The sequence below is a fragment of the Quercus suber genome, unplaced genomic scaffold (assembly GCF_002906115.3).
Source record: "Quercus suber isolate HL8 unplaced genomic scaffold, Cork oak 2.0 scaffold_161, whole genome shotgun sequence".
Lineage (NCBI taxonomy): Eukaryota > Viridiplantae > Streptophyta > Magnoliopsida > Fagales > Fagaceae > Quercus > Quercus suber.
In genome coordinates, this window is record NW_027069622.1 from 408,060 (window position 1) to 431,907 (window position 23,848).

At 33.6% G+C, this 23,848-nt stretch overlaps 1 protein-coding gene across 8 annotated transcripts; it reads left to right on the forward strand.

Moving 5' to 3' along the window:
• The first annotated feature begins 10,619 nt into the window (after positions 1–10,619).
• LOC112033917 (serine/threonine-protein kinase MHK) lies at positions 10,620–21,077 on the forward strand. Of its 8 annotated transcripts, none has more exons than XM_024066690.2 (18): positions 10,622–10,831; positions 11,933–12,220; positions 12,329–12,407; positions 12,913–12,981; positions 13,117–13,206; positions 13,967–14,105; positions 14,237–14,339; positions 14,465–14,517; positions 15,681–15,747; positions 16,972–17,083; positions 17,200–17,265; positions 17,391–17,459; positions 17,533–17,590; positions 17,732–17,836; positions 18,866–18,900; positions 19,006–19,051; positions 20,391–20,466; positions 20,676–21,077. In XM_024066690.2, the coding sequence occupies exons 2-18, from the start codon at positions 12,213–12,215 to the stop codon at positions 20,803–20,805; spliced, it is 1,305 nt and encodes a 434-aa protein (XP_023922458.1). In that variant the 5' UTR covers positions 10,622–10,831; positions 11,933–12,212; the 3' UTR covers positions 20,806–21,077. The 8 variants fall into 8 exon arrangements, 7 of the variants coding, with proteins under 7 accessions (XP_065633745.1, XP_023922459.1, XP_023922460.1 ...); XM_024066688.2 differs by having other exon boundaries at positions 10,623–10,831; positions 11,913–12,220; positions 18,863–18,900; XM_024066686.2 differs by having other exon boundaries at positions 10,623–10,831; positions 18,863–18,900.
• The last annotated feature ends 2,771 nt before the right edge of the window (positions 21,078–23,848 follow it).

The following is a 23,848-nucleotide window of genomic DNA, read 5'->3' on the forward strand; positions in this document are numbered from 1 at the left end:
TTAATGATTAGGAATTTGAGCATTAAGAAAAGTGGTCAAGGTGCCAAAATAAAAAATAAAAAAAATCTCAGTTGGACTTGTATTTAGAAGAGCCTAGACTTAATAAAAAGAAAAATTCAAAGTTAGAAGTTCTCTCTTTGTGGAAAGAGAATTACAATTGGGGTACGTTTGGTACAATGAATGAGGATTACAATAGGAATTGTAATCTTTATTACTAGTAATAAAGTGTGTTGTAACGTAATAACTAGACCTATTCATTAGTTTGGTTGTGAGTTATAACATTAGAATGAAATTTAACATTTATTTTAGGAAATATCTTACTTATACAATTATATTTCCTTAAAAATTGTTATTTTTAAATTTAAGAGAGATATGTGTTATTTTTTATGATTTTTTATTTTTATAATTGTTAAATGTATATGGAAAGTTTGTTTATTTGAAAATATATTAAGTTTTGAAATTATTGCACTTACTAAGGGATAACTAATATAACCTTTTAAAGAAGAATAATTATTCTTCATTTTGAAGAATAGCTATTCATAAGGAATGACTATTCCTTGTAATAAAAACATAACTAAACTAAAGAATAACTAATCCCTAGGAATAACTATTACATTACAACGTTTATTACAGTCTACCAAACGTGTCCTTAGTTTCCAGAGCTCTCTTTAATGGCACGGAATCTCATAAGCATTCTGATAACCACTGTTGCTTCTGAATCAAGTTTTAGCACTGGGAAAAAAATTCTTACTCCGTATCGATCACATCTTTTACTTGAGAATGTGAAAGCTACGTTGTGTACTAAAAGTTGGCTATATGAATTTGAAGGTAATTTAATTTATTTGTAGTCATAATTATACAATTTTAATTTTTCATTGATTTGCTTTCATGGTACCATCAGTTATATTAAAATATTGTATTGTAGATGAAGATGCTGACGAAATTGGCCAACTTGAGTTAGAATTTGCAAGTATGAATATTTACATTGCTGAATTTGCTACCAATGTTGAGTAGATTGAGATTGAGGAGTAATTCTTATAAAATATTTACTTATTCTTCTTTACTTAATATGTTATGTTTATTTTTAAATCTTTTTTTGTGTAGTTTATCTTTCTAAATAATCTAACTTTATTATTATTTTAAATGCAACATGGGAACATGTGCACTTAAGAAGATCGATAACTTGATATGGTCCATAACTTGTAGTTTTTTTTCTTTTTTGTTCTTTTGTGGGAATGATATTATTAGTGATGTAGGGATATTAGGCCTAGAGGTCCATTATACATTTGTACATTGGGCCTTTGGCCCAAGCCGAGGATTAGGACTAATCCGAGGAGAAAGAATCTCCGTCATTGGAGATTGTGTTAAATAATAAAAGAGTTGTCTTTGGCCATAAAAGCTCAGTGAGATAAGTCAAGGATAAATGTCTCCTCAAAACAGAATTTCCTAGAAAATTCTGTCGATATGAATAGATATTGTCGAGACATCAGACCGAGAGAAGACTTCAGATACCTTAGGAAGAAAACTATCACCAACGCATTTAATGTTCTGCAGCTACTTTCTTGGCTGCATTAATGTGGAGAAGACCTCTGAACAGTACATAGTTGGCTACCTCAAGGCCTACCCAACCAAAGAGGGTGTCTAATGGGACAAGCACTCAAGTGATAGTACATGTGATCAACAAGTGTAAGATCAAGATGCTTTAGAAGAAGATATATAAGGAGAGAAGTCCTTCATAGACAGGAAATGGAAAAATCAGAAGGAAAAAGACTAGAACATTGAGGAACCAAATTTGTAACCAAATTGGAGGATAATAAACAAGAACAGTTTACTTCGGATCTTGCCGAGGACAGTTTTTCTTTCAATATAATCTCATTTCTTATCATTCTCCTACTTGAATCTATTCCAATGTCTGTTTGATAAACTAAAACCCAATTTTTCAACCCACTCTCTATAAATTTATTGTTTTGGGCTTCTTGGGCTTAAGTCAATTCACGTAATGGATTTACTGCCCAGCACTGATCCTTACAAGTGATGTAAACTTAAAATATTCTTTTTACAAGTTTACGAGTTTGCTATCATGTGTGTGAATTACTTACTTTTCTACAAAAAAAAAAATCAAACATTTATTTTTAATATCTTGATTTTCCAAGCTAATTATGTATTTAGATTTTTACAAAGCAAGAATCTGAACCTTTTGTACTGGTGCTAGACTTATTGATAAGGATAGGTCATGATTCATATATATTAGTTACATATGTTTATTTCTTTCTTGATTCATGGGCTCTCTCTCTAGTGGCACTAGTATGTATAGAAGTATTGTCCTTGTGTAAAACGGTGTCCTGTGACCTAAGTATGCAAATACTTCTCTGATAAAGGAGTTTGAATGAAGAAGCAAACTCTGGCTTACTAGTAGGATTCACATCTTAACACCCATTCTGTTTTGGTGGTCTTTAAAGTTGATTAAGCTGGTCTTGCTGGCTACTACTGGGTGGCTTTTCTATATACTGGTGCAAGACAATGAATTGTACAGCCGATATTCAGATTAGCTAGCTTTATTGACTTTTGCATCATTAGTAAAACTGATTAAGATGGTTTGTTGGCTTACTTGTTTTGTTTGTTTTAAGATCTATCTCTTTTTGAAGTTGTAAACTTGTAATTATATGTATTTTGATAGTGAACTATTAGCATTGAAGACTTTTTCCATCATGAATTTATGATTATAAATAATTTTTGTCATGCTCAAAATAGTAAGAATTGGAAGGATATTAACAAGTGGCATTAAGTGCAATTTATTTCCTTAATTGATTTTATTCATTCTCTCTAAACAAGTTGTCATTGATTTGTTTTTGTAACTGAAAAAAAAAAAAAAAAAAAAAAAAAAAAAAAAAAAACTTGTTTGAAAAATACAAGTCAACCCAACCCATAACCTGGTTGACTCATTTAAAAATGACTCGTGACCGGATTGACTTGCAAACCCGATTGATTCGACCCGAACCGACCCGCCCGTTTTGCCATGTCTAAATTGAAGCATTGTCATTAACTGTTGACACTAAGATGAAGTAAGTGCTATTGTGGTTAACTCTTCCATGCCATTTGCAGAACTAGTGGGAGAGAAAGCAGCTTGGTTTGCTAAGTAACTCTTTCCCTTTGATTTATATCCAGGTGGATAACCATGGATTTTGTAACACTTGTCCGCCACATGCCCAATTACATCACAGTTTGAACAGATTGGTCTTTCTTGGCATTAGGCTTACCAGAGTAATTGCCTTTGTTAGAACCATTAGGAGCTTTTGAGAAGAGAGCAGCAACAGTCTCAGTGGCAATAGGGTTAGAACCGACCCTTCTTTGCCTTTCTTAGCAAGAGAGAAAACCTTGTTTAGTGAGGGCAGAGGTTCCATCAATAGGATTTGACCTCTAACTATAGCGAAAATCTCATTGAGACCCATGTGAAAGCTTATAGTACATTCTTCTTCTTGATATTGTGCAAAAGTAATCTTAGAACCACAAGTACAAACTCCACATGAACAAGAAGGAATAGACTTGTAATTGACTAATTCATCCCACACAATCTTGAATTTGGTATAATAGGCACTCATAGAAAGATTGTCTTGGGAAAGATTGCTTACCATCCTTCGAAGCTCGAAAACTCTAAGATCGTTGCCCTGAGAGAGACGATTCTTCAAATTTGTCCAGACTTCATATGCAGTGTTCAAGTAGATTACATTGGAAAACAAATCTTTAGTCATGGAGATGAGAAGCCATGAAAGAACCATCCTATTACATCGTTTCCAAGCAGGAAAAATTGGATCTGAAGTGTTTGTAGGAGCTCGAATAGTGCCATCAATGAACTTAGTCTTGTTCTTTGAATCAAGAGCATATAAGATAGATCTACTTCAAGTTGAGTAATTCTCCTCAATGAGAGGTTCTTTGATAAGAATCATTCCAGGATTTTCTCTAGAACGGGGATAGTAAGGATTGGAAGGCTTTTCCCAAACAAGTTTGGGAATTTGAGATGTTGAATTAGAAGTTGTGAAAAGCAGAAACCATTAAAATTCAAGAAAAGCTTGAATTAGGTTTTAAGGGTTACAAAAACTTCAAGAATCTCAGAGTAAGATTTCAATGAAGATCAAGAACCAAGGAAATGAAGGAACAATCAAAAGATTGAAGGATGAAAACTCAAAGATCAACCAACAATGGTGAAACAAGTTTAGTCAAGAAGTCAATGCGTTAAGCATTAGGCTGACTCAGCTCTGACACCATATTAATATTTGGAATAAAAAAAAGGGATGATGCAAGGAAATGAAGGAACAATCAGAAGATTGAAGGATGAAAACTCAAAGATCAACCAACAGTGGTGAAACAAGTTTAGTCAAGAAGTCAATGTGCTAAGCATTAGGCTGACTCGGCTCTGATACCATATTAATATTTGGAATAAAAAAAAAGGGATGATGCAAAATGCTTATTTGGATATTATTGATCATTGTCATCAAATTATATACATCAACACAGTACTTAACAATCTAACTGAAAAATTACCAACTCTACTAACTAACTAATTTCAAAGTCATGTGTACATCATATGCTAACTTAATAGACTAAAACTACTTGCAGCACATTTACCTAACATTAAACTACATGTGGTACAACACCCTACTTATAACTCTTCAACAGCAACATTAGTTTCTGCATCAACAGCACCTGCAAAATTCCTTCTTCAACAGTTCCACCAACCTATGTCTTTATCAATAGGAAAAGACATTTTTGTCTCATGAGGGCATGAGGCAATAAAAACAGCGAGGGAGATCACTCTATGCTGATTTTCACTTAGTAACCAATTTTCTTCATAAATTCTCACCTGTTCTCCACAAAGCCCTTCTGAGATTACCTTCTTGCTTGAATAATACTACTCCTGCAGGCATAGGACCTCAAGAGACTTTAGCAGTATCAAGGACTGTGCTTGTAGGAAAGTACTTAGCCTGAAATCCTTGATAAGAGAGTGTTTCTATATCTAGCAAGCTTAGGAGGGAAGGTTCCTTTGTAACAGTATTTTCATCCCCAAGCTTCAGAATAGTGAGAATCTTTACTAGATGAATGGACTCTAAAGTTTCAACTGTAAGGGTAAAATGTAATAAGTTTGTTTTGAATATGATTGGGCCTTTTTGTATTAAGTTTGGGGTGTTCTTAGTGACTTGTTTTTGGTCAATAGAAGAGGCTTTGAACTCCAAGGTATCAATCAAAGAGAATACAGTCAAATTTGCTTTAATTGGGTAAGATGGTTGACATGCTTTTTAAATAATTTGGGAAATGAGGTGACCTAAATTCATGGGTTGATATTTCCTAGTCTTGGCAAGTCCTTGGAGGCTGCATTTTGTTGTTGCAGCAGACAAAGCTAACCACTTAGGGTCAGCTATGTGTTTTAGACAAAAAAAAAACAATGGTAAAGCAGAAAACTTGGGCCATAGATAGCAGAAGCATAAGAGCTCTTTTGGAGGTTAAAAATTTTGGTACAAGACCTCCTTCATGAGTCTAAGGTACTACAAGCGTCCCTTGCTCACTTGGTAGTACACATGGGTTGAGCTCATGCAAAAAATTTGAAAGAAACCAACCCTTATCCTACCAATCACACTCCCTCAATTTGGCCAATATGTAACACAAACTTGATTCATGTTTAAAATAATAAATTAAAATAAAATATATAAATTGAGCCCACAGGAAAGTTGGGCACACTTGAATCGGGTTTGTAGAAAATATGTCACGAAAACGACCATCAACAACTTAAGAGTAATATGTTTGATTTATGGATGGGTAATATAAAAAGTTGTAGAAATATTTGTTTATTTTCGTAAATGCGCAACTGTTTGTCATTAAAATGTTAATTCTTCATAGTATTTAAAGGAATAGATAAACATGGGAGGTGGAATTTAGCATCTCAAATGATAATGCACATCCTACATTTCAATAAAGTGAAATGTGTTTTGCAGTATTTGATGTTATTGTACAAATTTTTGGTTTATGTGAAATACATTTTTTTTTTTCAAAATTTATTGTGCATTACTTATTTTTGGGGTTTAAAAGGAAAATCTCAAAAACAGGTAGCCTCATTTTGCATTCTCATTTAATTCTCATTCTTTATTAAAAAATATGCTCTTATAAAACCATAAACTCTTCTCATGATGATCATCAAGTAGCTAGTTGTGCAGTGTTGTTGGATACATAGATCCGTTTGAGTGAAGATCAATGATATGCCTAAAGATGCTTGTTGTTTAAACTTTTAACATTTTAAGTGAAGATCAATAATATGTTTAAAAGCTCATATTTTCCATATAATTTCTTTTACCAAATTTAGAATTATACATCATTATTTTAAGATATATATATATATTACAGTATTATTTTAATCCAGTTTTTAGAGTTATAAGAAGTGCTAAACTATGTGAATATTAGATTTATATTCAAGCACTAATGCACTATGTTAATGCTTAGGTTGCGCTTGCTATTGGCATAAAAACCAGTTTTTTTTTTTTTTTTTTACCATTTAACTTATTTTTGCTACTATTTATGGGGTCGCATTGTACTTTTTGGTACTATTCATGAGTCTCATTGAACTATTTCAGCTACCTTTTAGTTTTATCTACCGCACTTTCAACAAAAAAATTTAGTTTCAGCTAAATAAATTATTCCCAAATGGACTCTTAATATCAGACTTTATATTTTATATTTTAAAAAAAATAGATTTTATATTCATTCATCAAATTATATATATATATATATATATATATATATATATATATATATATATTATATATATATATTTTTGGGATAATAACACTTTACTGTCTCTAATTCGATGTGCCTACCCGTGGTTTTAATTTTGACACTTTACCCACCTGTGATTTCCTCCATTAATAATCCGTAGCCCACCTTTAGTGCAGCCGTTACTCTAACATGTAAACTTATAAAAAAAGAACCTAAAATAGATCAAACACTAAAGAACGAAGAACACATCAAACACTAAAGAACGAAGAACACAGTACTCAAATATTTTCTTTTCCAACATTTCTCATACACACAAATTCAACTAAATACAAAAAATTTCATCCCAAACATCTCCAAATCTAGTAAATCAAAACCCAACTAAATCAATAATAAAACATCTAAATCAACTAATTACAAAAGCAATCAATAAGCGTGCAAAGTACAGAAAACAATTCAAACAATTCATTTTTTTTTCATCTGGGTTCTCACGCTCATTTTTTCTCTGCATTAAGCTTTTCTACTGGGTTCTCTCTGATGGGTTTCATTTTCTACAACATTCTCTCTCTCGTCTCATGGGTTTCATCTGATTTCCTTCGTTCTCGCATCCGTCTCGGTCTCAGCCTTCGTCTTGGCAGTTTGGAGTAGATCCAAGAAGAGGGCTGGCGATGGTTTAGAAAGAGTGGAGCTCGATCTCGGCCTCCGTCCCGGTCTCAGCCTCTGTCTTGACCAAAATTGAGCTCAATCTCAGCCTCCGCCCGATTTGTTGATGATTGCGAAATCCCTCTTCCTCTCTTTTTTTTAATTAATGATGATGGTAGTGGGTTTGTTGATTGATCGATGGGTTTGGTGACTGATCGGTGGGGTGGATCTTTTGTTTGGTCAGCGGGGTGGTGGGGTGGAGGTGGTTGATTGTGTTGGTCAGTGGTGGTGAGATCTGGGTTTGATTGTGTTTTCTGGGTTTGTTGTGATTGGTTTCTTGATCTGGGTTTGATCTGGGCATGATTAGTTATACATTTTTCATTTTTGCCTCAATGTTGTTGTTGTGTTTTGCCTCAAGGAATGTTGTGAACCTTTGCATAAAAGAATAATACAAAGAATGCTAGAAAAGTTGCCAAGTTCTGAATTCTTGGAATCTTCTTGCAAATTTATGCTCCAAACTTATGTTTGAAAACCAATTTTCCTTGCTATTGTTAGTGGCTCTTGAAAACAATTCAAAGATGAAATCATTGCATCATTTACCAAACCATGAACATGTGTCATTTATAAGTCCTCAATTCAGCATGGAACTGATGGTCAAAACTACATATTTTACTTAAGTTTATGTTTAGCTTCTATCAGTTACTTTGCTTGTATTTGTGAAACAAAATAAGCGTGAGAACCTAGTAGAAAAGCTTAATGCAGAGAAATCATTCAATTTTTGAAACAATAGGTAAGAATACAAAATCGGTTGGGTCAAGCACCAAATGAAAAAATAAGCATGTTGGGTCAAGCATACAAAATCTAACTACTGGTCTACCACACATCAGAATACAAAATTTAATAAGAATACAAAATCTGTTGGGTTAAGCACCAAATTTTTGCAGTAGCTCACTCAGTACTGGTTTACATACTTTCTCCTATTGCTTTGACAGCAAAACCCAGTAATACAAAATCTGCCAATATACATTAATTAAACAACAAGAAGTGTCTGTCCAAATGAAAACCCATATGATTTTCGGTCTAATAAATAAGGTGGTGGGTAGCATTGTAGCATCTAAGCTTTCAGCTGGGTGAGCAAACGTGGATGAGAGTGTGTTTTGCTGGAGAAGAGTGTTTGATCCATTTTGTGTTTTGATTTTGAAAGAAAACGTGTTAGAGTAACGACAGACAGGGAGGTGGGTTATGGAGCAGTAATGGATTGAACCTCAGGTGGATAAAGTGTCAAAATTGAAACCACGGGTAAACACATCGAATTAGAGGCAAACCACAAATGGGTAAAGTGTAATTATCCTTTTTTTTTAAAGCATTCCTCGAATGATAGTTAAATTAGGTAAGCTATTTTTTTATTTTATAAATGCTCTAATCTAACTTTTTATCTATTAAAATATTTATTATATATGAATAAATTTATTCAACTTTTTTATTTTTTGATGATATTCTATTCAACTTTTTCTGTGCATTGAAAAATTGTAGCACTCGGTATAGTTTATCCTTTACATAAAATTGGATAAACTATACTCGCTGCACACTTGGCGGTAAAGGTATGAAAAATTCGTACCTTATCGGTTCACAGCATAGACCCGACTGTAAAAAATGGTCCGAAGTCCGAACCACACGTTAAATGAATCAACTCTCTCTCTCTTCTTTTTTTTTTTGACAAAAAAACCCAAACACTAATCACTTAGTAACGCTCTCGTCCCACACCAGATGCTCTATAATTTGACCATCAATCTCAGGGCACTATCGTCATTCAGCACCTAAATGATTTTAAAGTTGTTTGGGGGTACTCTTGTAATGTTGTGGGGATCACCCTAACCCTAAGCATACGTTAATCTTACTTTTCTTTTAAATAATTGATTAAAAAAAGACTAAAGTATATTTTTTATCTTAATATTCAGGATGTTTTCATCTTGACATTTTACATTTTTTTCATTACAACTCTTTATGTTTGATTTTGTTTTCATATTTGTCATTGACTTTAGAGTTGATCATTTAGACATTTAAATTTGTAGAATTGAATCTTAGACCTATAAATAATGATATTCCCAAAACTTAAGAAGAAAAAAAAAATGATAATCTATTCCATTAAGTTCTTCTAAGAAAAAGTCTATTAAGTGGCGAAGGCACCGAGGATGCCCACCTAACCTCGGAAAGTCGAGAGTCAGAGTTAAAAGGAGCACGGCGCAACCTGAAAGTGGAAAATAGTAACTTAGCATTGAACAAGGAAGAGAATAAAAAGGAAGGACAAAGTAGTCATCCCCTCTGTATTAAATACACTGCAACCATGGGAAAATAACCATAAACAGTATCCATACAACTCGTATCTTAGTGTAAAAATTTCAAGCAAAGTCTTTATGGGACAAGTATCAAAGAAGGCTAATCCTATCCCCCCACATGTAGAGTCCAGATGCATTTTAGCTAACTATATAAAGCCAAGAAACACTTGGATTATGGGAGGACGGATTTGGGAGAAAAAGAGAGAGATTATCCAATTGTAACCTCTTCCTCAGACCGAACTCGAGGACGAACACTTATCCATTTCTAGACATTTTCTAATTGAATACATTCAATCACACATGAGATGAATCTAGCTATCATTATTTATCTTATCACGGGTACTTAAAGGTTGATCTTGCATCCCATCTCTAATATTAATTTTGTGAGCATAGGGTAGCACGTTAAAATCCATTTAATTCGTTAGCTAAACTTTTTGCCTGTCACAAGTACTATTCAGTATTCATGGGTCTTACTGTACTATTTTAGTTAACTTTTACATTTATCTATAATACTTTTAGTAGAAAGTTTTCAATTTTAATAAAATAAACGGATTCCAAACATACCCTATAATATGTCACCCATATAATACCTGGAGTAACCAAATTAATGATGAAAATGAATGATAAGACCAAAAAACGAAATCAGTCATTAAGAGTCAAATTGAAAATTTGAAATTTAAAATGAAAAACAAATCTAAAAGTACAACTCAATTTAATACTAAATAATTGGGGGTAATATGATAATATCGTAATTTTGTCGGAGGACTACCCTCTCTTCCCAAAATACCAAACACATCTTAATCTTTTGCTTTTCAAATTTAAAAAAATAAATACAAAAAAAAAATATTATTATTATTTCTTTGGTTTCTTCTCCTTCGCTTTTTCTTCAGAATTCTCTCTCTCTCTCTCTCTCTCTTTCTTTATGGCTTAACCAACACTCCACACTTTCTCTCTCTAAAAATTCTCTCTCTCTCTCTCTCTTTTCTCTTTCTCGCTGTTTCTAATTTCTCCGAGAAAATTCGTGATACGCATTGGCGATTCTCAGTGCACGTTTGGCTCCTCAGATCTTTGCCTATTGATTAGTTTTGCAATCAAAGGTGAGAGCGCTCTAAACCTCTTTCGATCTCTCTCGATTTTTTTTTTCTTTTTGTAAATTTTTGAATTCGCGATTTTCTGTTTGGTTTTCTTGTGTCTCGGACTCTCTGATTCATCGGCAATTCAAAAATGCGGTTCGATTTTCTGTTTGGTTCTCGAGAAAACGGAGGAAAACGAAAAAAATGAAGCGTTTTAATCATTCTACATATATATATTTTATATGATTTTTGACTAATTTGAGTGATTAATTGCTTGAATTAGCTTGGTTCTCGACGACTAAATCTGTTTGATTATGTTTAAAATTAATAATTTATAGTGAATTAGTGTTTTAATTTTAATTTTATCTTGAGTATGAAAGATTTTATTTTTAATGGATGAGCTTGAAATTAGTGGGTGGTAATTTTGATTATTCTGACTGTATTGCATATAATTTCGAATTTTGAATCCCTAATTTTAGAAAAAGTTTTAATATTAAAATGTTCCTTATATTAAACATTATATTATTTATTTATTTATGGGATCATGATTTGCCTCTGATTAATTCCAATTATAAATCTTTTAAAGCTAAAATTAGAAAAGATATCAAAATTTTGTATCATAACATATCATAACCCATAAGCAAGAATATAAGGAAATGAAAAAAAAAAAAAAAAAAAATTTAAAATCCACTTATCTGGGCCAAATGGGTGTCAAAGAGTTTGGTTTAGGAGATTTAATTGAACGTTTTTGTGTCTTCCGCTTTGTTTCTGTAGTAATCAAAGGGAGAAGTTGTTACTCAAATGACTATGTGACAATTCAAATAATCATCCATGGGTGTTTTTACTCAAATGGATTTTTTAGTAGTCTTGTGACTATTAAAGTTGACGTGAATGGTCATTTGAATGGCCATGTAACGTAGTGGTTTGGAGGAGAATCCTTCAAATTGGTTGTCCTTTTTGGTGAATTGTTAGGTCTTACCATTTTCTTAAATAGTTTATCTTTGCTTTTGTGTTGTGTGTCTTGAGAATTATGCCAATTTTAGTAATCATTTAATTGTGGCTTGGTTTCCTTTTTTGTTGCTGTTGCTGTTGTTGTTGTTTATAGATGGGCTATATTTGATGTAGATGTAAAACAAAATGGATTAATATTGACACGTGGCCGTGTTATGCTTGGAGTTCCAGTGGAAGTTTGCAACATGTTGATAGATCCTTCATTGGTTTTCCATCGCTCCTATAATGAAAAGTGGATTTTTTACGACATCAAATGCTCCTTGCTATGTTGTGGAACTATAAAATCTCTAGAAGCTAGTTTCAGACACTGTGCTGACAGAATAGACACCTCTGTATGGAGGTTGATTGAATTCCATTGAACGATTTCTGACTACAATTTTCTGCTCCTGTAATTATGGAAAGGTTAGTTCGTTGCTTATGCTTTGGATTTTGTATTATTGAAAATTCGAATTCTTTTTTTTTTTTTTTCCCTCCAGTTGGTGAGCCTAATGCTGTGCTTCTGTTTTCCAGATATAAAATTTTGGAAGAGCTTGGAGATGGTACTTGTGGTAGTGTATATAAGGCCTGGGATAAGCAAACAGGCGAGATTGTAAGCATCTCCTTACAAGTCAACATTATATAAATATACTTTTAGTATGCTTCTTAACTATTTATATTTTTACTAAGGTCTTTTGTAATGGATTGTCTTTCTTTACTTTCAGAATATTATATTTTTATCATGCTGTTTTCTTGTATATACAAAAGAGTCTCTTTTGTGGTTGCCGAAAATGCGAAGAGCTTTTGAAAATCATGGGATGCTGAATTTTAGTCATACATCTGTCAGAGTTCTTTTGGCAAAAGTACTAACTAATAAGTGTTAGATACTTAGTCTGCGTTTTTAAATTAGAAAAATTTTGTGAGATTTTGAATTATTAATTTATGGTTGGGTAGTTTTCATGTTGCCTTTTCCAATGTTTAACAATATTACTATCAGTCTGAATTGTTATTCTATCTCATTTTTTCTAGAATTTTAGAAAGTATTGTTCTCTTGGCCTTTTTTTTCATTAAAAATTTTCCATTGTTCTATGGTTCTGTTCTGATGTTTCTGATCTCAGGTTGCTGTCAAGAAACTGAAGAGAAAGTTTTACTTTTGGCAAGAACACACGAAATTACGTGAACTTAGGGTAGGCGCTGTGGTGATTTTGAATGATAAAACATTGCATTATTGTGCATACATAGCTCCATACATGCATATGTATAGATTGTGTATGTGTATTGTGTCTGTCTGTATATTTTACTGATAACCTTGCCTTTGGCAGGCTCTTCGTAAATTGAATCATCCCAATATCATAAAACTGAATGAGGTTGTCAGGGAAAACAATGAACTGTTCTTCATCTTTGAATACATGGTAAGATGGTATTTCTTCCTCTTTTAGTCATTTTTATGCTGTGACTTTTATGCAGTTGTTAAACATATTCCACTGAACAATGGCAATGGTGCATGATATATGTTTGTTTTATTTTGTTCAAGCATGTTTGTCAGTACAACTTTTATTGATACGGTTCCTATTCCTGATTACTTTCAAACAAAATTTGATGTGATGAACATAATTATTTTTGATAAAATCAAATCTTAGAAAATGAATCTCATTGGTAGTAATAAATTGCACACAGTCAAAAGTTGGATGCATTTAGACTTTGAGTGACATGATTGTCTTGGAAAATGTTATAACTACTTATCTAAGTTCACTTTGGCTTCTTCTAATTATCATACTTATCACACAAAAGAGATTGAATGAATTATGAATTTTTTCTCCCAATCAAAAGATGATTTCTTGGTTTCAATTCAAATTTTTATTATATTGAGTGCTGGTTTCTCAGATCCTTCCCTAGCCAACATAATTTGTTTAGCATGCACTGATTTACTGAATTGTATTATAATATTTCATTCTGCCTTTTCTCCAATGAAAAATTTTCCATTATTGCAAGTATAATATGGTAACATAATAATTTCTAGAAGCATGTTTCTGTCCTATAATTTTTCATGCACATCAATCTCATGCTTTTGAAGATTGGATGAATGCCTGGCCAATTAAATTCCATTTTTTATTTATTTATTTATTTTTTATCTTTTCTGTTAGTGCTTGATTTTGGACTTCATCTATCCAGGATTGTAATCTTTACCAACTAATGAGAGACCGACAAAGTTCCTTTTCAGAAGAGGAGATCCGTAACTTTATGTCTCAATTGCTGCATGGACTTAATCACATGCACAGAGATGGATATTTTCATCGGGATCTAAAACCTGGTAATACATGTCTTCATACTTTTAGTTGTGTGTTCATCCATCTGTGTTTTAAGATCTTTATTTTTGTCTTTGTGAAGAATTTTATGATTTTATTGTAACACAAATAATTAGAGACCTTTTTTTCCTTGAAGAAAATTTGTTGGTGACAAATGACCTTTTAAAAATTGCTGACTTTGGACTGGCTAGAGAAGTGTCATCAATGGGTCCTTATACTGAATATGTTTCCACACGGTGGTGAGTCATATCAAATTATTTATTCTCTCTGTTGATGTGTGCTTGCACAATGATTATTCTGTTAAATTTTACACTTTTAGTTTGGAATTATCTGCAATCTTATTTTGGGTTTGTACATATGCTAGGTACCGGGCACCGGAAGTTCTGTTGCAGTCTTCGTCCTACACTCCTGCAGTTGGTAAGCATGTTTATCTCCAAACTCATTGCAGATTCAGCAGAAACTTAGCTACTATTCTTTTTGTTTCGAAGTGTTTAGCTACTTTCTCTCTCATTCAAAGGCTGGTTATGGGTTGGGTTGATTTCCTAAGCCTGTGTTCCACTTGACTGAAACTTATAACCAAACTTAACTTATTTTGATAATTCATTTGTAATATTCTTTAAACTTCCATAAATCTGAATTATTACATTTTCAACTTTAACTAACATTAACCAGTCATTGTGACACAAAATTAAGTGAAAATAATATAGTGTTACTTATATGTGATGATCAAACTTATTTTAAAGTTTAAACCCAAACTTACTGGCTTTACAAGAGAAAAGCAAAGCGTGTTTTCAGTTTATCTACAGGTTTAATGTGCCTGCTGTAATTTTAGCTGCACTAAGTGACTTTTGGCATGTTGATCAATTAGGGGATGCATTATTGATACTAACTTTTATTATTTAAATGCCATGATATAATGGATTGCTTTTTATAAGAAAAGAAATTAAATGTCTAGGTTTCTGATATAGAAATACACAAAATACACAATATATATAGGTATAAATATAAAAAAGATATATGAATGTGTGGATATAAAAAGGGAGTGCTGAGTTGCTCTTTTGAGTTTGTCTTTCAATTAACTTGGTAACTCATTAGAAGCTTCAAAATGAGCCTAAATGAAAATTAGTCATTCCCACTCTCACATTTTTATTTTTCTAAATTAAAAGAAGACGACAAAACACATATGGGGATTGGGATTCTTCTATGGCTGTTTTTGTTACCTAGAGTTTAAATTGTTGTGGCCATGATCTTTTCACTTATATTGAATGGACACTTATGCCCTTAACACATATTTATCTAAAAAGATGTTTGATCCTAATTATCCCTGGAATACTGAAATTGCTGGTGCTTATGCTTTTGTAAGAGTAATTCTTATCATGTGTGCATGTTTTTGTGTGTATGTATTTTGGTGTTGGGGGTAATTAATCTAATTTGCCTGCCTTAGATGAGTATAGAATTTACTAGTGCAAAATTGATTTGTTTAGGCATTGCTAGGCTTTCATTTATATCTCAATTGAAATTACTTATTCTTGGTTTGTTTTCCTATTTGAATGATGACTAACAGACTAACATGTGTACAGACATGTGGGCAGCTGGGGCGATACTGGCTGAGCTTTTCACTTTATCCCCTATTTTCCCTGGTAAAAGGTGATTTTATCTCCCAAGATTATTGTCTTCCATTTTTATATTCTTAAAGGAACAAATTAGAATTTGAAGGTCCAAATAGTAGTAGACTATGTTCATGATTAATGTGATTAATTATTTAGAAGTTTTGAACTTGTGATGATGACTGGTGAAATAGTAGCCATTAACCAATTGTTTCGAAATTTCTGGTATGGGTAAAGTTAATAATGGGAATGGTGAGGCTGGATCATTTTTGTTTGACTTATGTTGGTTTGCTCCAGTTTTTTGTATTTTCGGCAAGTGCTGATGCAGCTCTTTCATCTCCCAATAATAATCTTTCTCTAGAAAAAGAATCAATCCCTTCTTTTAATCTTTCTACTCTATTTGATATAGTTTTTGGTGATTTAAAATATTTTGTCATTCCTGTCCATGGCTTTAACTGAATTTTCCTTCACTCTTGTATTCAACAGCCTGCTGGTATAAGTTAATGTACAAACGGCAGCATTTTCTAGGCTTGACTCCAGCTGTGGTTTTCTGCCTACCCCGTAAAAGGCTATGCACATATATTGCATGTGGATTTTTTAGCAGAACTGCATGCTGTTGGGATGATTTAAAAAATAAATAAAATTATGCATTATAATAAGTTAGAGAAAGTCAGGAAGTTGTCTAGTGAGCTGTATGCCTACAATATTCACATCACAAGAGTCATCACCTGAACAATATTTGCCATCTCAGCAAAATCTGCTAAATTTTTGGGTCAGATATACTACGCCCTATTTTCCTGTAAAAGAGGAGATGCACTTTTTTTTCGCTCATACATGCAATGCTACTTACCACTAAAATAGTTGTAAGAATATGAATCATTCTGCTCCATTTGCTCAAGCCAAGTTCAGCAGATGTTCGCCTTTACAGTTTGTTATTTACTTGGACGGTTTGAATTTAAAAGTATTCCCAAATGTATGTGAAAATAGCTGACCTAATAATATAAATGGGGCAACACCCTATTGTTGTTTATCTATACATATATGTGTGTATGTACATATGTATTTATGTTGTAGATAAATTATTACTGTGTTTTATTGGATATTTAGGGGGAATTCTATTTTCTGATTTACTTTTGATGTTAATTCAGACTATAAGAGGTTGCAGAACTGCCTGATGTTCCGTATCAGTCTAAACTTTTGAAATAAGAGAAACTATGATAACTTATGAACTGACACCTTATAACATAGTTTTTTCAATGGGCAGTGAAATAGATCAATTGTGTAAGATATGCAATATACTTGGTATGCCAGACCTGACTATTTTCCCTGAAGGGACGAACACTTCTCGATTACTTGGCATTTTTAGTTATGAAGAGGTAAGCTTTTGTTGGACTGGTGTTCAATTTCTTGTGTTTTCATATGTTTGTCTCTCTCATTATCATTCATTTTTTTTAAAGTAAAAATTTAAATTACCATTCATTCTTTTGTGTAGATTTCAGCCGCAAACCTTTCCGATATCATTCCAAATGCTAGTTCAGAAGCTATTGACTTGATTTTGGTGGGTATTGTTGATAAAGCATGCTTCCCTTATGATTTTTACTATCAAATTTGTTGACTACATTTGAATTTAGTGAATAACACCATAATATGATATCTGATACCTTTCTTCTTGGCTGTCCATAGCAACTATGTTCATGGGACCCTTCAAAGAGGCCAGCTGCAGATGAAGCATTGCAACATCCTTTTTTCCATGTAATATATGTTCTCGAATCATCTTTTTTCTATCCTATAAAATTGGTTTAATGTATTTATATGTTCTGCATAGGTGGGTTGGGTTCCTTATCCACTTCGTGATCCACTTGAGCTGAAACTGAGCAACACCGGTAAAGACTATTTGTTTATTTATTCTTTTTAAATTTCTATAATGCTCACTTCTAATTTCCTCAAATTTTTTATTGGGTATGTTGTTTCATATTAATATTTTCAACTTTAACTTAATTTTTTCCTCCTGCACTATCCTTCAGGAGCAAAGCCTAATCTAGAGTTGAATTTATGGGGCTTTGGTCATGAACCTGAGGACTGTTTTCTTGGCTTGACGCTGGCTGTGAAGCCCAGTGCTTCGAACTTAGGTAAACACTATTGTGCCCCTTGTATTCTGTATTTTAGCACTTTGGTGTCTACTTTTACACTTAAGTGGAGAAAGTGATAGTAGTATTTTTCTCCACTTACAATCACCCCTCTTTTCTATGTTATCTACACGTAACTTTGAGTGTTTTCACTTGTTCTGGTCAATGCCAACATCTTTATCTAATTGACAGGGCTTGCCCTGCTTCCTTGGCCCCACTGGAACAGTCCCAGTCCCACTTCTGTTTTTGGTTGTTTTGGCTGGAGATTTTGTTCATCTAATCAGGGTCTGGGATGGCCCTCCCTGTTGCTGACCCTTTGTCATTGCGACATATAGGAGTGGTTGGTTATATCGGTTGACTGCGTGAAGTTAAATCTAAGCCCTTTCATATGGGTTTGGAAATTTGTCAGATGCATGTCAGGATAGCTTTTTTTTATTTTTATTTTTTTTTTTAATTTATTACTTTTATAAGGAATATAAAAATCACAAGCTGTGGCACAAAAGTCGACTAGTTTGTCTTGAGAGTGGTCACTTCCTGCAAAATGCCAAAGGGTAGAACTGTATCAAACATACCTCTCTCAGGACCAGCATTGAGTAATGACCCTTATGTCAGGATGGCCCTTTTTATGTTTCAAGAATTTTGTCTTATAAAATGAGTTAATATATGACCTTTTTAAGATTCCCCATCGATTCCTTGATATACTCAAGTGGTTGGCACCTCTTGGTGTTCCAATGGAGACATCCATGTTCAATCCCCCCTCCCCCAACTATTGAATAATCAATCTATAAAAAGTCATATCACGTACTTTTCTATGGAGACATCCATATTGCTTTCTAAAATCAAGCATCTTATAGCAATGCCTTCTGTTGGAGCAAAGTTCTCTAGATTCTAGGGATGGTTGATAGTAGTTCTGTGGATTGTCTGGTCTCTTCCTTGCAATCCATTTTTTGGTCTTTAACTAAACACTTCCCACTTGTTTTTGATGGGATGTATTTCACTTTTGTTTGACAATGGAACTGTTTCCTGCAGAAGTGTTACATAATGTTTCTCAGGGTATGATGGGAGAGGTGAGTTATAGGGCTACTGTTCAGCAGCATATTGTACTAGAAGCACTATATTCCCCTGTGAGACATTGTACTTTGTTTTGATATTATGTGCTCTTCATTGTGCAGGACATACTATTTTGTTCTGGTTTAAAGGATGATTCAGATCAGTCAGGTAATGCTGAGGGTTCATTTCTTCTAATTAATGGGTTCTGCCTTGAAGAAGAAAAATATATTTCTATACTCCCTGTTCCACTAGCATTTTTGTTAAAAGCATGGCTAAGCACACTTAGGGTTTGTTGTTTTAGCTTAAAATGCGAGCTTATGTACAGCTTTTTAGAGTCTACTTTTTCTAGGTATTACTGTTCTTCCTTCTTTCTTTCTCTTTTTTATTTTTTATAGTCAATGAAAATATGTTCATCCAAGCACATTCTTAAAACAAAAAGCATCATGTACAAGGTACATCTTAGTATCTTACCCTAAGAAGCATGGACACAACAAAATCCTCTGCATGTCTATGTCTGAAACATGTCAGACATGCTTGTAACACTGTTGCATGCATGTCCATCAAGTGTCCACCGGACAAAAAAGAGTTTTTATTTTATTTTTTACATCAGACATGGTCTCTCTCTAACTCTCTCTCTCTCTCTCACACACACACGGTCAAACTCTCTCAATCTTCTCTCTCTGGGCCTGATACAGCAGTCTCTTTTTTCACTCTCAATGTGAAAATCCCTCAATGATTCTCTCTCTCTCTCAGTTAAACACTCTTGGTCTTCTGTCTTGTTCTCTGTCAGTCAGACGGGTGCTGCTCAAAGCTTATCAGCCTCTCTATCTCCCTTTCTGGGGAAAAAAAAAAAAATCTTTAAATGTCTTTATTTTAAATTAAATTTTTTTTTTTTGGTGGGGGAGGTGGAAGGCAAAAGCAAATTTAAAAGCAGAGTAATCACCATGATGTTTTAAAAAAAGTGTATACAAAAACAAAAAGAATATATCATTTAAATGAAAATGACATGCATTTGAGATAAAGCATTGACTGCTTGCTCTTTGTTTCGCTCAAAAACAGAGTGCTAATTAAAATTTTTTTAAAACCTTTTAATAGTTTAACAGTAGTCATACTGAATTTTGTTATTTTGTACTTGTTACAATTGAACACTTTAGTTATATGGCATTATGGTAATCAAGGATTCAAAAATATTAAAAAAATGTGTGATAGTATGTCAACTAGCAACTGAATTCTTTAATTATGATGGGAAATTTGAGAATTTCTCTATGTTCACTTGACAAAATTTATCCCTGGAAACATGTAAGAGGAATATGGATGATGTGGGCTTTAGCTAGACCAATCTTAAGATTGGATGCACCAATAGTGGACAAGAGTAAACATTAAGTTGGTATTATTCTTGATTTCCCTAATAATAGATGTAGCAACATTGTTTCTTGGAAAAGAAAATTTTCTTTTCTGTTCTGTTTTGTGTTGGCAACTAATGTGTCATGCTTACCTTGTGTTCCAGTTTTTTGGCCACTAATTACTCCTGATCGAAATAGAATTCAACCCCCTGTGGAATCTTCCTTGTCCTTGTCTTTCAGGTCAGTTCATTTGTGCCCATAATCATTTATCCTGCTCATTGTGTAAATTACATAGGACTGGATGTAGTGGCATTAGAGAACTTTCAAGTCATAATAGTCTTCCCATAGATTGTTGTCCAAAAGCCGATAAAATTGTGTTTGTATAATTTCAGCTGTAGGTACATATGTTAACATAAAGTTCTGCTTATTACCATTTTCCTTCTTGACAGTTCAATTCAACATCCATCAATAGGAGTTCCACAATCTGCAGGGTTCTCCATTTCTTCTCTGCAGCCTAATATCTTAGATGGCCCATTTTTGGCCATTTCCTCCCCCTGCCAGAAAGGTCACTGCCTATGAGTGACTAAGTTAATAAACTGAAATTTTCAGGTAATTTGGGGCTGTAAATTATTTATGTTCTTTATGTAAAGCTCTATCACAGTTACAGTTTCTGCCATTGCATTACGATACTGTAGAATGTATTTTCAGAGAATATTATAAGAGGTAGTTTTTATAGATTCCGTGATTACATTACATCCCTTAATGTAAAATGTATTTACAGAAAAGTTCATATATCTTCAATTCATATTCTGAAGGTATTGACTATGTATAAATTCTTTGTTTTTGTTTTTTTTTTTTTTTTTTTTTTTTTTTTGTTCTTCCTCTTCCTTTTTTCATAGATTCGAATGGTGCACGGTTAGATTATTAGATATGTGGTTTATGTGTACATATGTGGGTGAATAAATCAATAGAATAAAATTTTCAAATCCAACTTCATTTATTATGATCATTTCTAAAATGACTTGTGACGCCTGACGGCATCTTGTGAGATAAAATTTTTAGCAATTCACACCCCCTATAAGATATACTCTGTAGTTGATGGTTTGGATATGAGATGAGCCAGTATACCCTAATCTCTGAGACATTGTTGAAGAACTTTACTTGAAATATGACTTGTGTTTTCTACAAGCCACCTCTGATTTTCATCAAACTTTCAAGGAGATGGCTTCTCTAACTGTTAGTAACAATCAGAGCTCACAAGGCAATTACCCTACCAATGGCCACTAAAAAACAACTGAATTTTCTTCAAACTCCTAATGGTATAGGGTACAAGGCAGGGCATTCTTCAAGTTCAAACTACTCTTTACCTCTCTTCCTGCTATTACTAGTTACAATGAGTGTCTGACAATGTTATTGTCGGTCCTGGGCTACTTAGCTATTGACACTATCGTCTTTCTTGTCTTTTTTAAGAAGTTGGGCAAATTGTGTGATGTCAAGGTTCTCCAAATGCGCGCTTGATGATAATCTTGGGATCATATTGTCAATAAAGATTTTGACCAGCTCATGTTCATTATACTTTACACGACAATTGAGGGCTATGTTTTGCAAACGATGAATATACTCGTAATCCTTTGCCCATATTTTGCTCGGTGTTGCTTTAACGGATCAAAGTAACTTTTCCTTGCCGTGGATGTACTTGCTACAGAATTTTCCATCATGTCTTCACATGTCGTTATGGACCTATTGCACCAAGAACTTGCTGACATATTCCAGTTACAAAGCTTGCTGCGTTTGGTTCACTACTCGCTTATATCTCATTTTTCATAACCCGAATTACATTCTCATATCCTAATTCCCTATTTTCTCATAACTTACTCTCTATTGTTTTTGGCATTAGACCTTGGTTTAGTTTTCAATTTAAAAAAGCAACATTAACTCAAAATTGTGCAGTACACAAGTCAGTCAGACTCAAACGGTACTCCATAGAAGAAAAAAAGGATAGTGGCACAAAGAACAAATCCAATTCCAATATTTTCAAGTCGGTCATATCTCAAATTTCAGATTTCCCCCAAATCTCATAATTTCACCATATATCTGATATTTTTCAAAATGGAAAAAGATAAATCTCGAAACAAATCAACCTTGTTGCCTTCAATGAGAGAGTACCAAATTTGTTTGTCTAAATGGGGAAAAAAGATGAGCTTGAAGGTGAAAAATGCAAAGGGCGTTGTCTGTTTTGCTCAGTTTACTGAAACCATGCTTCTTTGGTAGTTGGTAAGTCAAACTCTCTCTATAAACATCACCAAGCAGTTCTTCCATTCCCAGGCCAAAATAAACAAAGAAAGAAAGACGGAGAAAGAATGAAAGAAAGAAAGAGAGATGAAGCAAAAGTGAAGAAAGAAAGAAAGAGAAGAAAGTGTAATTACCCATTTGAGTTATGAGTTAAGTGGCATTTTGGTAATTAAACATGACTGGTGGGGTATTGTCACAGTCAAAGTTAGATACTCATGTTTGGGATGGAGTGTTATTCTCCCAAACTTCAAAGAAGGAGAGTGTAATTATCCCAAACTCAAAATCTAAAAAACACCAAAAAGTTGTTCTCAATTCTCATCGCTCATTCTCAATATTTTGAGTTATGCATAATGAGAATTAAGTGAAGAGAATTAAACCAAACAACTCAGATTTTGAGAATTGAGTGATGAAAATTGAGTTTTGAGTGATAGTTTTGCCTAAACTTAAACCCCCCATTCAAAAGCCCTTTGAGGCACAACTCAGATTCACTAGCTTATGGGCTTGTTGCATCCAAGAACTCGCTTACATATTTCACGACATTCTCTCAGAACACTATACATCATAAATGTTAAAGTCTTGTACTCTTTGGGTTACGGTTATTGAGCAATTCAACTGGATAAGGGGGGACCTTTGGACCAAGTGTCAAGGCTTCCCAGGAAGCCTCTTATGCTTCTTTTCAATCAAAGCAGCCATATCTAAGATGGTAACAAATTGTGGAGTAGTTTTCCCAGTTCCCATTTCGTGGGTCCTCGATGCTTTTATCTTGTTGGTTCTTTTCAATTAAGCAATTTACTATTGTTGTTTTGGCCTCTCGGTGGAAAACTTGACTTTCATTTGTTGAACAACTTCGATGAGCTCAAATTAGGTCTGTTGCAGACTTTGCAACATCTCGTATAGCAAAGCGATTTGAGGATCCATTCCTTACTAGACTTCACGTTGTTCATGTGGTTCGGATTGATTATTGTGCAACAATATGTTTGTGTTAAATGTTCCCTCCTTTTGTAAGCTTCGTGACTTCGACAACATGCTACATTCGACATAGTTACTCTACTCCCTCCCTAGTGGAGTTGCCAAGAATATTGGGGTTGCTTTGTCACATCACCACGTGTCATGTCTTGATGGACTTGGCTCTTTGACTTGAGTTCAAGATGGAGAGTTGAGTCCGCTATTAACACAAATGGAATTTGCATGAGTAAAAGAACCATAAACAAAGGAGTAAATTCAATACCCACTATCAAGTGGGATTTACATTAATGGCTCATAAAAAGGGTAAGGTTGGATGAATAAAATGATGGGAATTTGTCTCAAATTTCAATTGTGATTTGGAAAG

Bases quoted from the DNA above. Each gene is read 5' to 3' on its own strand.
- LOC112033917 (XM_024066688.2), top strand. The intron at 12,408-12,912 runs GTAAGCATCTCC...TTCTGATCTCAG, and splicing joins ATAAGCAAACAGGCGAGATT to GTTGCTGTCAAGAAACTGAA. The intron at 14,106-14,236 runs GTAATACATGTC...TTTTCCTTGAAG, and splicing joins TCATCGGGATCTAAAACCTG to AAAATTTGTTGGTGACAAAT.